General features: G+C 50.2%; 1 protein-coding gene across 1 annotated transcript; it reads right to left on the bottom strand.

Moving 5' to 3' along the window:
- Positions 1-5,232: 5,232 nt before the first annotated feature.
- Positions 5,233-12,531, bottom strand: KLHL35 (kelch like family member 35). Its single transcript, XM_077113555.1, has 6 exons — positions 11,586-12,531; positions 10,718-10,902; positions 8,813-8,931; positions 8,011-8,199; positions 6,430-6,618; positions 5,233-5,562 (listed from the first exon to the last, which is right to left on the bottom strand). The coding sequence occupies exons 1-6, from the start codon at positions 12,473-12,475 to the stop codon at positions 5,374-5,376; spliced, it is 1,761 nt and encodes a 586-aa protein (XP_076969670.1). The 5' UTR covers positions 12,476-12,531; the 3' UTR covers positions 5,233-5,373.
- Positions 12,532-17,823: the final 5,292 nt, after the last annotated feature.

Here is a 17,823-nt window from a genome sequence, read left to right as displayed (position 1 = left end):
ACTGGTGATGCATCTGGTTGGTGCAATTCCCTCCTTCCATAGAGACAACCTACTGGGTGTTCTGTTGGGTTAGACCACCCAGTAGTTCTAACCCAACAGAAGGTTAGGTATGGTGTTTGTACATCATATTTGTGATGTTTAGCACATGTTAAGGTCCATATGTTTGAAGTATGGAGCTAACTGGCAAAGATATTTCTTTGTCTCCCTTTGTATCCTATCTTGTTTGTGTCAATATTCCAATTGAGACTTTGCTGATTTTCTTAAATTCCTCTTTAACTACTGGTACAGCACTTACTGTGCTCCAGGGAGTTGGTCAGTGTTTATTTGAACACAAAAACTACATTCTCCATTATCTCCCTAGACACTATAGTCTTGTTTTTTTTTTTTTTTTAAGATTTAAGTGGGGAGGGAGAATCTAAAATGCTCGTTGCTTGACCAAATGATTTTGTTCTTAGAGCCAGGCCTGGGCCACAGGGCACCTGCTTCCTTAAAGGCGTTTGAGTTGTTCCCTGGACATAGCTGCTGTTGGAGATGGAGAAAGACCTCATTTATTCTGAGATACAATTTTCCTTCAAGACTTCCTGGCTCTTGGCTGAAGTTGACTATTGCCAGTACCTGCAGGAACCGTATTCTAGCCTCACATAGGGCACCAGGCAAAGGCCCATACCCTGAGCAGCTTGTGGTCTGTGAGACTAGATGGAACTCCACCTGCAGTAGTGATTGTAGTCCTATCCTTGTGTTGTCTGAATCCCATCTATAGCCCCCTTGGAGAAAAGTACTAAACATGGGCTTCCAGAGCTCATCACTCCCCATTTGGGAATTTTGTACCTGCTGTTTCCTCTGCATCCCTGTGACTGATTCCAGTAAAATTCAGTTGAGGTTGGCCTTTGTGAATCCTTCCCTTATCTGCCTCTCTCTGTACTTCCCTTGGAAGAGGCTAAAAAAGGAAAAAAGCTGAGGGCTAAGGAATTGTGCAAAAGCTCCAGAGCCATATTTTTATGCTAATACCTGAAAATCCTTTTCCCCAAATAATATAAACATTTTTTATTGTGAAATATATATAAAAAAGCAGTAAACTTCAAAGTACATTGAAACAATTATAAAACAGATTTCAAGAGTTTGGTATAGGTTTCAGTTCCACAATTTTAGGTTTTTCCTTTAACTGCTCCAAGACACTGGAGACTAAAAGAAATATCAATATAGTGATTCAGCAGTCATACCGAAATAAAATATTAAGATAAATTAATGCCTATAAATGGTAGAATTTTTAAAAATATTTTTATTGTCAAACCTTAACATACAAACATTCTATACATGGTATACAATCAGTGGCTCACAGTATTATCATATGGTTTTGTATTCATCACCATGATCATTTTTTGAACATTTTGTCTCCAGCAAAAAAAAATTAAAGAAAAAATACATATACTATAACCCTCTCATTGTGACCACTAGTATTTCAATCTACTCAATTTCTTTTTTTTTTTTTTTTTTTTTTTTAAAGGAAAGACAGAAGGAAGGAAGGATAGAAGGAAGGAAGGAAGGAAGAAAGGGAAACATTTTTAAACATTTTCTTGTTTTATTGTATTCTGTTTCTCCGTTTTTGTTACATGGGCTGGGGCCGGGAATCGAACCGAGGTCCTCCGGCATAGCAGGCAAGCACTTTGCCCGCTGAGCCACCGCGGCCCGCCTACTCAATTTCTTTTAATCTTTGTTCTTACTATTTATTTTTTATCCATATTTTTTACTCATCTGTCCATACTCTAGTTAGTTAGAAGAAGCATCAGACAGGGATTTCATAATCACAGTCATATTGTGAAAGCTATTTCATTATACAATCATCTTCAAGAAATCTGGCTACTGGAACACAGCTCTACAGTTTCAGGTACTCACCTCTAGCCACAAATGCACCATAAACTAAAAGGGATATCTATGATATGTAAGAATAACTTCCAGTATAACCTCCCGGCTCTGTTGAAATCTCTCAGCCACTGACACTTTATTTTGTCTCATTTCTCTTCTCCCTTTTGGTCAAGAAGGTTTTCTCAGTCCCTTGATACCGAGTCCCAGCCCATCCCAGGATTTCTGTCCCATGTTGCCAGGGAGGTTTATACCCCTGGGAGCGAAGTCCACGTAGAGGGGAGGAGGGCAGTGAGTTCCTTGCTGTGTTGGCTTAGGCCACACGTGAGCAGCAAAAGAGGTTCTCTGGGCGTGGCACTTAGGCCTCATTTTAAGTTTAGCCTATTCTTCGCAGGGATAAGTGTCACGGGCAAACCCCAAGATTGAGGGCTCGGCCTGTTGAGTGTATCAGGAATACTCCAAATGGGGAGGTGGAGGTTTTGAGTATTTCCCCCTTTCTCCCCATTCCCCCAAGTGGGCTTTGCAAATTCTTTTTTATTCACTGTTTAAATCACTGGAATCTATCGGAGCATCACACTAACCTGAACAAACCAACAAAATCTCATGCCCTATTCAAAGCTCCATGTACTTATGGTGTTCAATTAAACTGTCCATATACGTTAAATTAGGAAATGCACTAGTCAAAATATAACTTTTGCACCAAATAAACATTTCTTGCTCTAGTCTCAGAAAAGTTTTAAAATATGGATATGATTTGTAAGATAGAATGAGTTTTATTCAATTTTTTTAAAAATAAATTTTCTCCTTGGTCTTTGGGAGAACATAAAGAATAATAGTTATAAAATATCAATCCTTTCAAATAGAATTGCTCAGAAAAGAAGTTGTAAAACTAAATTTGTGTCCAGTGGATCCTGATACACCAAGAGTTAGTAAGTCTACATCCTCAGCTGGAGAAGATGGTAAAACTTAGGAGGCAACAGTGCTCAGGATTGTGCTCTGGCTTCCCACTCAGGAGATTGCTGGTGGTCAAAAGAGCAGTTGATTAGGAGCCAGGGAGACCCCCCACATATGGTCTCAGTCTTACTAGTAGTTTTAGATTAAAACACGTAACACCTTTTGCTTGTGTTACTGTGAGCTTCACTTGTCAGGGATATGCAACGTCTCCCCTCATTGGATTAGAGATCCCTAAAGGCAGGGACAAAATTGTACCCATTAGGTTGGGGTTTCCTGTGATGGAGCTGATGGTATCTCCTACTTTTATACACTTCTGTGTTGCACCCAGTTTATTTTCTCACACTAGCATTCAGATTAGTAGACCTTGGGTGAGGCATGGAGAGAGCAGGTTTTGGAGCTCGATGGACCTGGGTTTGAACACTAGCCACGTGAACTTGGACAAGTCACTTCATAGCTGTTTCCTCATTTGGAAAGGGGGCAATACTACCTCTCTTACAGGTATTATCAAATAGAAATCCAGGAAACTGTTTAGTGTATTCAGTAGGATACTTGTGCTGGACATTGGGAGACGGATGAAATGCCTTTTCTGCCTCAAACGACATCTGATGGGTGTGTCAGGGAAGACTAGAGACAAGACATAAAAGGCTTGACTATATATAGACAGGTGTAGAAGAGGAGCAGCAGAAAAGGAAGGGACCGTAGAGTGGTCAACTCTGGGAGGGGCGTCGGGGTGAAGAGAGGTGTAAGGTCTGCCCAGACAAAGGAGGAAATGAGACATGCACAAAGGAGCTTGATACATTGGTGAATGGTTAGCTCGAGGGGATACAGTGGCAGCAGGATTGGTTTGCAGGAGATGAAGCTCTGCCTGGGACATAGGAAGTGTCTATGCTGGATGAGATGCCCATTTCTCAGGGAGAGCTTGCGCTGGTTTTGCCCCCATCTTTTCCAGTTGGGCTGTTACCTGGAAGGCAGCCTCTAGGCTTTGTCCTGGAAGTTACCCGTGGGGTGTGGGTAAACAGGCTCAGAGGGACCAGGCCTCCACCCCATCCTCCCCCTTCTGCCATTATCAACTGTGTCCAGATGGTCATGGGCTCCCTAATCTGGGCTAATCGGCAGATCGGATCTCTGTTGGGACTAGGGCCTTTGTGCTGGGCCTTGATGGGCCAGCCCCAGCTGGAGACATCCGGCAGACAAGGCCTGGGGCTTTAGAAATGGGAAGGCGTGTGGGGCCGGGCTCGTGCTCTAGGGAGATGGGAGGAACAGATGATAGGTCCTTTTGAAAAGACAGTTGGAATGCAAATGAGGGGGAGCCCTACATCTGGGTCCTAACCTCAGAGCCACAGCCACGGAACCTGAACTGCTGGGTTTCTGTTCTGGGTTCTTTTACTGCTTTCTGCTCTGAGCTCATCCCCCACTATTCAGTAGTTTTATGTTGCTCCCTCTGGGATCCCAGGCCAGAAGCGGGTGTTTATAATGGCATCGGGCTCATGGGCATTAGACACTTCACAGGTCCTGGTGCAGAGTAGGGGTGGTTGGGTTTCCTGAGACCTGGACTTGCTATGACCCTGATGATGTGGCTGCTCAGGGTTCCACAACTGTTCTTGTTCTGTTTGTTTCACCCTCTTTCACAAGTTGGAGAACCCCACCTCGGCCCTGGCTTTGGCTTCTAGCAGCGAGGCTTGTTTGAACCTGTTTTGCTGTCCCTTTATTCTACAGTCTAAACACCAGAGCTGGGGCTTTGGCCCTTCCATGGTTTTATAGTTCTTTTGTTTCTGGTCTTCGGGCACGTTTGCTTGTTTACTAGCATATGTCTTTGTCTTTCTAGTTCTCTGTGTTTCTTTACTTATCTCTCATTACTTGGTGTTTGGATCAGAGATGGTGGTTTAGAGAGCAATCCTCACTGGAAGTGCCTCAGATTCTGAAGTTTTGTGAAATTGGAAGAGCCATAGACTCTTCCACTTATGAAATATGTGGCTTTGGACTATTTTCATTTTTTAAGGCAGTTTCTTATCTATAAAACTGGGATAGTAATAACTCACTAAAAAAAGAAAACACCGATAATCTCAAATGTAAGGGTAGTTGATTACCAGTGGGAGGAGCATGGGACAGGGTGTGTTTCCGAATGGACACACAGGGATCTACAGGACATTCGAAATGCTCTTAAGATAGGTGGTGGGAACATAGATATTTATTTTACTATTAAGCCATACTAAAACATGTATATACACACACACATATATATATATATGTTTATCTGTGTAGTTATTTTATGCATGAAATATTTTGGAATTTTTTTATATGCCCACAATATCCTTATGAAGATAAATGAGGTGATGTTTGAAAATGCTCTTGAAGAGTAAAAGCAGGGAGCAGCTGTTGGGTATTGCTTCTCCAGACAAAACAGACTTGAGCTGGAACACAACCCTTAAACAAGGATTTATTTGAACACAAAAAGGGGGCAATAAATACGGGCTATTTACATGGCAGTGCCATGATAGGGGTAGAGGGGGGCACCTCAGTCCTCTTGCCATTTCTGCCTCCTGACTCAGGTCATCCAAGTCACCTCCCCAGGCTCTGGACAATGGTGACGCAGCCATGAGAGCTGGTACAGCGCTGTAAAGATTCCTGGGTCTCCAGCTGTCCACTGCTGGGGTCGAAGATGAAAACACTATCGGTGCTTTCCCCACGATCATCCCTCCCGCCAAGGATGTGGACCTTCCCATCACACAAAGTCATGCCGCAACTCTCCTGGATGAACAACAGAAAGATAGTCAACTGTGAGGTCTAGCCTGGGACTCCTTGTCCCTAGCTGGCCATGGCCAGATAATAGAAACTTGACCCACAGAACATCCAATCTGGATTGTCAGGGAGGCAAGAAATTGGACAGATCTGAGGTCAAGGTCTGGCTTTAACCTCTTACTGAGTGAATGGCTTTAGAAAGTCACTTAGCCTCTCTGGGCCTCAGTTTCCCCATCTGCAAAATGAGAAGACTAATCCATAGCATTACCTTGGCAGTTAATGGGGTTAAGCATGTAAAGCATTTTACATAGTGCCAGGTACACAGTAAACACTCTAGTAACAATAACAGCCTCCACCATCTCAGGATCTCAGGTTCCTAGGATCACCAAAGGTTAGAATTGAAAGGGACTACCAATCCAACCATATTCCTAAATAGGCTTTTTGGAATTTCAGGAGAAGGGGATAGAAGGGGTGGAGCGCTGCCAAGGGGGCCTGGGCCTCCCCTCTCTGACATCACAAGGACAGGGGAACTCTGAGAGTTCCTTCCCCAACTCCCTACAGGGGGTTACCAGCTGGTAGCTTTTAGGGTGAGGAGAGATCGCAGGGTCATTTAGCCCAAACCCCATACATAAAGCTACATTTGGAACTGAGGTTCTAGGCTCTGCCTTTGCATAGACCTCAGACCTGGGCCTTACCTCACCTATGAATGTGAACAAATGTGTTATCTGGTTGGCTATCATTGTGAGGACAGAACTAGAGAACTGTGTAAAACCACCCAGCATGGAGCCAGTCACAAGGCTCACTGCCTCCAAGATTCAGGCACCTTAGGAGTGTGAGAACCGGTGCCAGGGATGGTACCAAGGAGCCTCTACTTACCACAGGGCTGGGGAGGACAGCTGCCTCTCCCCAGACATCTGTGCCAGGTTTGTAGGTGAAGATTTTGTTCATAAGGCCCCCTACCACATAGATGGTATCCTCGAAGGAGACAGCCTCGAGACACCGCTGTGAAAAGGGTGCTGGTGACCGCAGGCTCCACCGGTCCTCCTTGGGGTCAAAGCACTGCACCTGAGGGGTGGGAGGATGGTGGTAAAGTCTCATCCCCCAACCTGCCCTGTGCCTACACCTCTATGGGGGGAATTCATTGAACACATTCGTTGATGTCTACAAGACCTGAGCCAGCATCTGGGAGGGTAGAGGAGACTGACCCACCATTCCTGTCTGCCAGCACTCTCAGTCTAATCCCACTTTCTGTCCCCAGCCCCGGGACTCCTTTGTTGAAAGCCTCTTTTCAAGGTCCAGCTCAATGCCACCGCCTCCTTAACACCTCCTCTGGTTCTCCATCTCCTTTCATGGAGAACAGTCTGCTTCATATAAGATTAATCATCTGAGCACCTTATGCCAAGCTTGGAGATGTGTGCATCTCAGGGGATGGAGGTACCGTCTGATCAGTGCTATAGAGGGTTCTCTGAGCAGGTCATGGAGACAGATTCCTGGCTTCATAGAATGTCAACCTTCCTCTCTTCCCGGTGCTCTGAGGTCATGACCAGCCTTCAGCTAGATTTCCCTACATTCCTATAACTGTCCACAGGCCTCCCAGCCGCAGATGTTCCCACTGCCCTTCACAACTTTCAAGGGCTCCTACTGCACCTCAATATGAGGCTGGCTCACCTTCACTCCCTGTTTCCTCAAACTGTCCTTGGAGACCCTCAGAACATACAGCAAATCACTGCTATGGGGGACCGTGTTAATGGGACAGGCCTCATACTACCTGCCAACACGGTTTGCTGAAGGAATAGATAGAGTTAAGGAGTAAGGAGAGGTAATGACTGGGCTAGATTCAGATTCCAGGACCACAACGCTTTGAAGTTACAAGGGGCAGGAGGAAACTGCCATGACAAGGATTAATTTAAACACAGAAACTGAAATGGTGGTGTGAGGAGTTTCTCAATATATGGATAATGCTCATACTTAAATGTGAAGAATAAAAAGAATGCAAAGTTTTACTATCTGTAAGAACATAAATATATAAAACTAAAATGGAAAAGCAAAAGTTGATTCAGAAGATTGAAAGGCAATGGACCAAGTATTAATAGCAGTTATTCCTTAGGTGGTGAGATGATGGGTGGTTTTCCTTTTACTACTTTAAGTTTTCAATACTGAGTATATTGTTTTTTGAATGGAGGAAAACCATTTTAACTAATCCCACCCCTCCCCTCCCCTCCCCTCAGTTAATCTTTACAATCTGTGAAACCCATATGGCAGCAGCACAAACACTCTAGTCCAGCTGTGCTGCTGACTCACTGTGACCTTGGGGGTCATCTCGGAATTCAATTCCATGCCTGAAACATGGGGACGACAGGATTAAGGGAGAAAATGGACGAGAACACGACAGTACCCAAATCGGCGCCTGGCCTAGGGTCCTCTCCGCCCCTGGGGATTCCCGGGGCCCACGCCCACCTTGTCGGTGTTGACACCGTCCTGGCCCGCACCCCCGATCACGTAGAGCTGGCCTGCGCACAGTGCCACTGCGGCTGAGCTCACGGCCTCCGGGAGGGGCGCCGAGGCAGCCCAGGTGTTGGAGAAAGGGTCGTAGCGCTCCACACTGCGCAGGCGCTGCAGGCCATCGAAGCCTCCCACCGCATATAACTACGAGTGAGCACAGTGGCGGGGTGCCTGCAGTCAAGGGCCGTTTGGGTCCAGGCTCCACAGCTATGGGCTGTATCTGCACTCCAGTTAGGGCCCACACAGACCCGGGGGCCAACCCAGCGCTGCCACCTCCCATACGACCTCCACAAGTTACTGAACCTCCCTGAGCAGTTTCCTCTGGTGTAACCGGTCAGGAGATGGGTAATGAATGCAGATTAGCGCTGTAAAATACCAGCACCAAGTGGGGCCTAATAATAATAGCTAGTAATTTATTGTTTACCTCCTGACTTAATCGATTCTCTGAAATCAGGATGTAGCTTACAAAAATAATTAGCAAGGGGGATGGTGGGATTTTTTTTTAAGTGGCAGAGCCAAAATTCAGACTTCAGCTGTTGGGCCCCAGAGCCCACACCCTTGACCACTAGGCTGCACTATTACAGAAACTGCTGTTATTTCTATAATTAGCATTATGTGACCTTGGGCAAGTCCCTTTCTTATTTGGGGCCTCTGATCCCTTCTTACAAAGTAGGAGGTCTTAGAGGGCCTTCCCCTTGGATGTGCATATTTGCTTTGCACCTTGGGCCTCAGGGCAGCAGCCACAGTGCATCCCTACCTGCCCCTGCACAACTGCCATCTTGTGCCTCCACCTGCCCTTGTGCAGTGAGGCCACCTTGATCCAGGTGTTCAGATGGGAGCTAAACATCCACACGTCACGACTGTTGATATGGCCTCCTAGGAAGAGAAAAGCAGCTGTTTTTGCCGAAGACCCTTTGGTGTTCCCAACCCGTGAAATGCTAGAAATATGGGCCCCCAAATCCAGAGGACTGGTTAAGACTAGACAGCAGGGAGTGCTTCCTCCTGGGGTGTTATGAAACTCTGGGGTGACTTACAGAGTGTGCTTTAAGTGAGTGGTGGGAAGGTCTGTATCAGGACAATGGGCAGGGACTCTTGAGGGGAGAGCCTGACAGATTGAAGGAGAAAGAGCTGATTTCCATGGGTGCCTTGTGGTTGTAGTCTCGCCAGACTCTCCACTCAGGGAAGCAAAAACATGGGTACCTAGAACTCTACCAAAGGAAAGTATGTGATAGGTGTGCAAGACCAGTGTCAGAAATGTGAGGGGAGTGTGGAGAGGGAGGGGGAAAGCAGAGCCTCCTGCATTTTGGATGGGTGGGGGAACCCATAAACCTACTTTCTTTTTGTCTTCACATTCATGATTTCATTTCTGTTTTCATCCCTCCATGAGGTGTTGGGATTATACCCAGTTTACAGACAGGAAACTCAGAGGGAGATTAGAGACCAGAAATGATCTGCTGAGGTCACATGCCCTTTCATTGCCAGAAAGTAACAGAATCAGAGCTTCTGTCCCCAAAGCCCAGCATTGGTGCTGGTGAATAAAATAATCCACCCCATGGGCCAGGCGCTAGGGATGTCTGTATGCTGTGGACTCCTTCTCCCTGTGTCTGGCTTCTCTTTGGACCTGAACAAGGGACTCGCCTCTCAGAAGCAGCCTTCCCCGGAACAATCCCTGTCTACATCTCTCAGCCTGAAACCAAAATCTGTAGCCCCTGACTCTGTGTATTGTCAATGGCACCAAGCAGAGGCCTTGCATAGTCATTCAGAGACCACTGGTGACCTTGGGTAGGCTGTCCAATGGTAACACGTAGCCTAGATGGTCTCTGGGGCCTCTCCAGCTCATCTCCCTGCTTCAACTGCACAAGCTTCACCATCTCTCCCAGATACACTCAGCCTGTGCTTCCAAGCCCCTGAGTGCCAGGAACCTTTCTGCATGTTTGTGACTACATGCTTTTCCCTCTGTTGTTCCCTGTGACTTCCCTTCAGGTATTATCTGACAAGTTACCCCTTCCATGAAGGTGGGCCAGATTCCTTGAGTGGGATTTAACTGATCCTTTCCTATGCTTCCAGGTCAGTTGGGGACTCTTGAGAGTTCACATCTTCCTGATGGTCAAATTGAGTCTCTCGGCCTGACTCCCTAAATTAGGCAAAGACTATGTTTTATTTATCTGTCTGTCTCCCTGACCTGAAACTTTGGGAGTGCATAGTTTGTTGGCATCAAACAGATCTGCTTTCCTATCCTAGCTTTACCATTTTTGAGAAAGGGAAAAATTCTTAACCTCATTGAGCCTATTTTCTCATCTGTAGAAGGGGGACAAAAAATCCATACTTAATTAGGGTTGTAGGGGTTATTAAATGAGATGATGAATGCAAACCACTTAGCATAATATCCAGCATAGAGTGGGCTAGAGAAAATGAAGTGATTAAAGTTAATATGAATTGAAGCTGACATAGCTGAATAAAGGACGCAGCCACACCGGGGATTGGCTCTCAGGGATATCACCAGGGATAAAACACTTTAGCCAATAACTTTAAAAAACACCGTGTCAAGAAATTTACAGTTGTAATCCTGCCTTCCAGCTGGAGGAAAGAACAATGAGTGTGGAAAGAAGTGCGGTGGTGGTGAACCAATGCCACGGGTCTCCTGCTGCAGCCCCGCCCTCACCAGAGACGTAGACATCATTGCGGAGGGCACAAGCTGCAAACTCTGAGCGCGTGTAGCCGGGCAGACTGGGCAGCGGGGTCCAGCGTCGGCTTGCTGGGTGGTAGGCATCGGCGAAAGGCAGCTTCAGGAGTCCCTTGCGGTCGCAGCCGCCGATGACCACGATCACTTCAGCTAAGTCCATGAATCTGGAGTGGGGATAAGCCCAATGCCCGTTGATACATACCCAAGTTGCGGCCCCTTCCCACCTTTTCACTGACCACGCTGTAGGATTCTGCTGCCCTTCCGTGCCTTCTGCTTCTCTCTGGCTACTGATGGGAAGAGGGTGCCTAATCTTTTCCCTACTGACCTCTAAGTTACAGGAAAAGAATTTTTACAGAGCCCTTACTCCAACTTAGAAAAATCGTTTCTTTCATCCTTGTGATAGTGCTATTAGGTAGGGCTTATTCCTTTTACAGAAGGGGAAATTGAGGGTCATAGACTGTGGCTTGCCCAAAGTCATGCAGCCAGTAAGCGAGAGAGCTGGGATTCAAGGTCTGTTTGACCCTAACCTGCTCTCTTCACTTCACTGATATCCAACATGACTACTAATTCTGTTGCCCCCTCCTCCTATATCTATCTCTTAAATCCATCTACTTTTCATTGAACCGAGCCACTCCCCCTTCCAGTGAAGTGCTCTTCCCTCTTACTGACTCCTCAGACTTCTGACCCCATCATTTCCAAACCTGTTGGCCACTGGTTTCCTATCTAATTCATTCACAAATCATTCAAGAGGCACAATTAAGTGACTGGATGAGGGATGATGAAGGAGTGAATGGGTGAAAAACGTGGGAATAACAGAAGGCAGGAGGCAAGCGGTAGCGGGCTGTACCTCCGCGGCCGGGCCCGCAGCGCACCGGCCTCACGGCCCAGGATGAAGCAGGCGCGGGCCTCAAACAGCAGCGGGCGGCACTCGCCACAGGCCTGCAGCAGCTCGTCAGCCTCCACCTTCTCCAGGAAGTAGGCTGGCGCCAGCAGCGGCAAGCGCACATGCTCCAGCAGCCGCCGCAGCTGCCCGCGGCGTGCTGGCGCGTCGTGGCGCACCCAGCGCATGGCCGCCTCGAACACCGCCTCCTCCCGCGCCACTCCCAGCGCCGGGTCGGCCAGCAGCGCTGCCACCTCATCAGGCGGCAGCTCCAGGAAGTCGGGGTGCCGCGCCACCTCAGAGAAGGCCTGGCGCAGCACACGGCTGCAGCGCTCCGCCAGAGAGGCGAGCGAGAAAGCGGCCGCTACGCGGCGCAACGCGAGGCTATTGGCGGCGCGCAGGCGGCCCTCGAGAAAGCGCACGCAGGCCTCGCGCAGGCCCGCTACGCCCAGTCGCTCGGCCAGTGCCAGCACCGCGGCCGCCTCGTCCTCCGCACGCAGCCGCACGCCCGCGCCGTACACGTAGTCGAGTACCACCGCCAGCGCTGCGGCCGCCGCCGCCCCCGCGGGACCTGAGCCTGGTCCGGCGTCCGGCCTCTCCGGTGCTACGGGCACCACGGCTGGGCCGCGCTCCGGTCGCGCGGCCGCAAACAGACTGCGGAAGTAGGCGCTGCCGGCGCTGAGCGCGGCGCGGTGGCAGGGGAAGTCGCGGCCTCCGGCGCGCAGCACCACGTCGGTGAGAGTGCCGTTTCGCCGGTATGCATTGAGGGTCTGCAGGACGCGCTGTGCGTGGCACGTTCCTGCGCACGGTGCCTCGGAGTCTGGCTCCAACTCTTCGGGCTCGGGGTCCTCCAGCATCCTGCCGAATAGAGAGTTCAGATAGCGTCGGGAAATGCACCTCGCTGGGTGTGGCTCACAGCACATCCCGTTCTTTCGTTCCTTCTTTAACTCGTTTTCTCATTCTTGAATGCATGCACGTATACATGTGTGCTTTCATTCATTCATTCAACTAATCTTTCCATCCACCCGTCCATATGGCTACGTTGATCTAGCCCCTGCCTGTTTCGTGTTAGCCCCTCCTTTATGGACTGTATCGCTTTCTCTCTTGCGCACATCGGCCATGCAACCCTTTCCTTTCTTAAAACTTGCTAAGTTTTTTCCTGACGGTATCACAAGACACAGATGGCAGCCCTCAAATACGGTAATTTGAGGAGAGTCTAATAATGGAATAATTTACAAAGATGTAGTTAATGTTTAGGGTCTCCGAAAGGGAATAGAGCAGTACCACGTGACTAGCAACAGCAGAGAGCCTTCACTGCTCCAGAGACTGAAGGGGCTAGGGTAGGGAGATTACTAGGACCTGGACAAAATAACTATACAGGGAAGGACAACTAAAAGGAGCCTTTGGTCAAGGAATTCCGTTCATCCCACAGAGATGCAGAGGGAGGGCATCATAACTCTACCTCCCTCTCATCACTCCACCCTGTCTCTGGTGATTTCCTGCTGGTGCTTCCCATTGGCCAAGCCCTAGGGAATCTAGAGAGGAGGGGAGCCCATTGATGAGGGTCAGCCTCCCCTGGGCACAAAGCAGAAGGTAAGGGAGGTGGGAAGTGGATCTGGAGGAGCAATTGGAAATCTGTCACCTTTTGGAGAGGTCTTCTGTGACCACTCTATTTAATAGCTCCCCTTCCTCCTGGACAGTGCAGGATCCAGCCTGTAGCAGATGCTCAATTCATACCCATTTAAGGTCAAGGAAATGTATTTAACAAATACTTATTGTGGGCCTTCTCTGTGCCAGGCAGTAAACAAAACAGTCAGACCCTGCCTTCCTGGAGCTGACAACTTGGCAGGGCTCCCATGGGGGAAGTACAAAGCATTAGGGAGTTCATAAAAGGGGCACTAAACCCAGTTAGGGGTGAGGGAAGGGTCCCCAGGGAAGGCACCTTTATACTGAGTAGAGAAAGATGGGTAGAATTAGGTAGGTGAAGGGAAGGGAGTGGAAGAAAATTGTCTCTAGCAGAGAAAACAGCCTGTGCCCAGACCCAGAAGGAGGTTGTCTCTCTCTCTAGTGAGTTCTCTTGGTCATCTGAAGGAGGTACTGTGGGGAAGTGGAAGAACTGGTCTCTAAGGACAGAGCTGGCCTCTAATCCTGCTTCTACCAGTGATTCACTGTGTGACCTGCAGCAAGTCCCTTTGCATTAGCTTCAGTTTCTTCACCTATAAAATGGGGATCATATTGCCTATCTCAGGGGGTTATTGTGACTATAAAATGGAATATATGAAAAGTTCTGGGTACATAGAACAAACTCAATAAATGTTCCCTTTTGATTGTTTTTCCTCAAGAGAAAGGGAAAACACCAAGCATGCCAGTTGCTTTTATATACAGAATTTCACTTGACCCTCACAACATCCCTGACCACATTTTTAAGACAGATTTTTGTTTGTCACGAGGAAACAAGCACACAGAGGGAACTTCCCTTTCAGAAGTCTGCTTCTGAAGGATTAGAGGAGAGGTGTTTGGGAAAGCACTCTACAAGCTGAAAGGTTTAACGTGCTGGTTATGAACGTAGAGCCTCTGCTTGCACACCTCCAGTGACAGCAAGCTCACTCCTTTCTGTGGCAGCTTACTCTGGGGAGTGAGCCTCTCCCTCCATCCCGCCGGTCCCACCTGCTCTGCCCCCTCTGCAGACCACTCTGCCCTGGAGGGCTGACGTGACCCTGCCCAGTGTCAGCTCAGCTCTCACATGGTCTCCTATCTCAGCATCACAGGGAGATGAGCTTCCCCGTGGGCAGGGCCCTGGGGAAGTTAACTACTTTGCTTGGGCTGTTAACCCACCTGGCTGCGGGCTCCAGCACTCTGCCACCCTTGCCAGGATGGGAGCATCTGGGGAACAACCCAGGACCAGAGGAAGGAGGCGAGACATGTCCCTAGGGCATGCCGCCCCCAGTCTGACTGTCCTCGGTTGGTGGAGAGAACAGCCACCCTCTGAGCTGAGATCTAAGGGGCCAGGTTTCCTCTGCAGAGAGAAGTCCCATGGCAAAAGAGGCTGCCTTAGGAAAGGGGAGACCTGTCCCTGAGAAATACAGAACTTACTCGTTCTGCTGCTGTCTGCCACTCCGGGTGCTGTGGCCCCCCCAGTTTTCATCCCAAGGATTCTCAGTCTGGGGGCCCAGGTACACCCATTTGGAACATGGAAGGTAGGGATTCCCAGCTGGGCTCGTTCAGGCATTCTCCCATCCGGGCTGAGACTCTTAAGAAGGGAAAGGCACCTAAAGCCAAAGGTTCTGACACAACCAAGGAACCCAGCCCCTAAAAAGTTGATTTGCACGTGCTACATCCTCTCTTTTTTTCATCCCCCACCCCCACCCCAAACACACTTGCCACCACCGCTCAGCTGGAGAGGCCCTGCGCCCCGCCCTGGAGTTACCTGGTGCATACCTGGCCACGCCCTCTCCTAGGTGCTCTGCAGCAGCTGTGAGGTGCCCAGGCCACTCCGGCCAGTGCCTGCACCCTTGCCCCTGGCGGCCCGGCTCCAGTGCTCCTGCCGCTCGGCCGGACTCCCGCTCGCTCGCTCGGGCTCAGCTGCAGTAGGACAAAGGGGCTGGACGCCAGGGGGGAGGGGAGGGGAGAGGCAAGTGGGAGAGAGAGGAGGGGGATGCTGGGCTTTTGTTTCCCTCTTGGACCAGCCTTAGGAGGGAGAGGGACGGGAGTGTGGGGTGAGGGGGGGGGAAGGGGTGGGAGTAAGCATGGAGTTGTATCTGGGCTTGGCTGTGGCTTGGGGCAGGCTGTGCCCTTGCATGACGCACAGGACTCTGAGGGAGGGTGGGGGTGGGTGCCTACCTGGGGCACAGGAGGGGAAAGCGTGTGCTTGTGATGCAGGTGTTCCCGGGTATCTGGGGGAGTGGGGAGGTGGAGGGGGAGTGCATGGAAGGCAGGAACTGCGTAGCCCTGGGATGGATGGGGATGCGCGACTGTGTGGCTGCCAAGGTGACTTGGAATGTGACTGCCGCAGTGTATAGACCTCAGTTTCCCTCTTTCTGCTGCTGTGTGACCCTGTGCTCTGTGTTCCTGCTTCACAGCGCACGATTATATAATTATCACACTTTGTCTGCTTATGTCTTGTGTGTCCCTGTCTCTTTGTGTCTGTCTCTATGTGTGTTCATTTCTGTGCATGGCAGAGGCCTGTCTTTTGTCCGTGTGTGTGCACAGCGCGTGGCGCTGCGTCTGTGGTAAGGTTCGCGCCCAGCTGGTCCCACTGCCCACTTAGCAGTGCACCCTGGGGGCCTGGTGGCCCTGGGCAGGCCTGGCTGGGGTGAAGAGAACCATACTAGAAAAAGGCAGTTCCATGGGCTGCCTCTGGATCATTTGCCTCAACTACTAACAGCCCCGGAGCCTGGCTTCCATGGGGCGGCTGACGGGCTTGCTTGCGTGGAAGGGGCGGCACATCTGGGAGGTGGATGCCTCGGCAAGAGCCCGGGTGCCCCAGTGACCTGCTGTGTAGTCCTTGTCCCCTGGCTCTCAGGAATTGCGATTCCTGTTTTGCCTGACTTAGTGGGTTGCTGTCACATCAGGAGAGGGTTTGAGAGTGAAAGCAAATTGCGATGTGACCCTCACCGAGGCCCCCATGCCGGCAGTCCGTGGAAGGCTCTGGGACAGGGGTCCTGGTGATGCTGGCTGAGTGTGTGTGGGCCGAGGCCTGGCCAGAGACTCTTCTGTGGACCCTGCTGCAGGGCATGGAGTACCCATCCCCCCATAAAAGGACATTATGTTTTGCTGCTTGTTATAGGATGTGTGTGATTTGGGCACCTTTGTATCTATACTTGGGAAGGAGGGGCGGAGGATTGAGGGAGGGACCCTGGAGGAGGGGGAGGCGGGCTCAACCTGAAGGAGGCCTCACCTTCTCTGAAGGGCCCAAGGGGAGGGAGGAAGGAGTGAGGTGCCACAGGGTTTGCAGGTGGTGGCAGGAAGTGGAGGAGACCTTTCTCCCGGCTCCCTGTGAGGTAGGGTATGAGTCTGTCCCACAAAGGGGAGAGGCTGGGGCGGATCAGGATGGTGGGGGCTGCAGTAACCCCTCAGGTTAAGGGAGAGTAACCCAAATTGATCATGGGCGGCAGGCTTGGCTGAGGATGGCGGCAGCCCCGGCTCACCGACCTCCATTGTTTGGGTGAGGGGTGGCAGCTGACGACCTCGGGATTGGGGAATGGGGGGTCCTGGTGATGGTCAGATGCTGACCGGCTGGTCCCCTCAGAACTTCCAGCCCCCCCCCCCAGCCCCACTCCGCTCCCACCCTCCTGAAGATTCCAGGGTAACAAGTTCCCAAGTGCAGCCAGGAACCTCGAACATTCTGGCCAATGTGCTCAGGGGGCTGACCGGACAGGGAGGGGCTGGGCTGGCATGAAGTCAAATGCACTATCCTGGGTTGGTCTGCCAGAAGCACGAGCAAAGGCTGTTGGGGTATTTGGGGCAGGGCATTGACCACCACCCTGGACCCAGCAGTTCTGGGTTCCACTGACTCCCTTGTGTCCAGGGAGAAGTGGGAGCTGACTTCTGCCCCAGGAGAGAAAGCACTTGAGATGTGCAATAGCAGAAAGGGAGGTGATGGAGTTGGGGGGACCCCTCAGAGTTCCCTGAAGGAACAGCCCTGGAGGTTAATGTGGGGGCGGAGTCTGTGTTCCAACATTTGGGCCTCTGCTACTTTTCTTCAGCAAAGTGCCAGAATCTCTCATACTTCCCAGGAATTCCACAGAAGGCCTCTGTTTGGAGGAGAAACACATCCTTTGACTCCAGAGGGCTCCAGGTTTATTTAATGCAGGCTGGAGCTGGGGTTCAGCCTCCCCCTTTTCCCTTAGGGGAAATATCTGAGTTACAGATCTGCCCTGAGTGTCCTGCTGACCTCTCCCCGTGGAAGGCAAAGGTCACAGAGGCCCCAGGGGCTGAAAGATAGGAAGGGACATCTGTGGTCCCAAAGGCTGTTTTTTGGCTTTCAGATCAGGTACTTCAACTGTGCCAAGAATAGTGATGGGCCCTCCTTAGTCAGGTCCAAAGCCCTGAGAAGTCAAAGCCAAATCCCAACCCTGCGGGAAGAGGCATCTCCTGGCTAAGAACTTGTCCTTCCATTGGCCAGAGGGAACTTAGATTGCCTCCATGTGGCCAGAAATGCACCCCAAATCCAGCACGTTCTTTCCCCACCCTCCTGCTGGCACTT

Source organism: Tamandua tetradactyla, chromosome 8, assembly GCF_023851605.1.
Source record: "Tamandua tetradactyla isolate mTamTet1 chromosome 8, mTamTet1.pri, whole genome shotgun sequence".
Lineage (NCBI taxonomy): Eukaryota > Metazoa > Chordata > Mammalia > Pilosa > Myrmecophagidae > Tamandua > Tamandua tetradactyla.
The sequence above is the reverse complement of the archived record's forward strand: the minus strand, read 5'-3'. Positions and strand labels throughout refer to the sequence as shown.

What these genes read in the sequence shown, in the direction of transcription:
- KLHL35 (XM_077113555.1), bottom strand. Translation starts at nt 12,475, where the DNA reads ATGCTGGAGGACCCCGAGCCCGAAGAGTTGGAGCCAGACTCCGAGGCA. An exon ending in TGGCAGTTGTGCAGGGGCAG is followed by an intron (nt 8,200 to 8,812) that starts GTAGGGATGCAC and finishes GCTCACTCGTAG; the next exon opens with TTATATGCGGTGGGAGGCTT. An exon ending in CTGTCCTCCCCAGCCCTGTG is followed by an intron (nt 5,563 to 6,429) that starts GTAAGTAGAGGC and finishes TTGTTCATCCAG; the next exon opens with GAGAGTTGCGGCATGACTTT.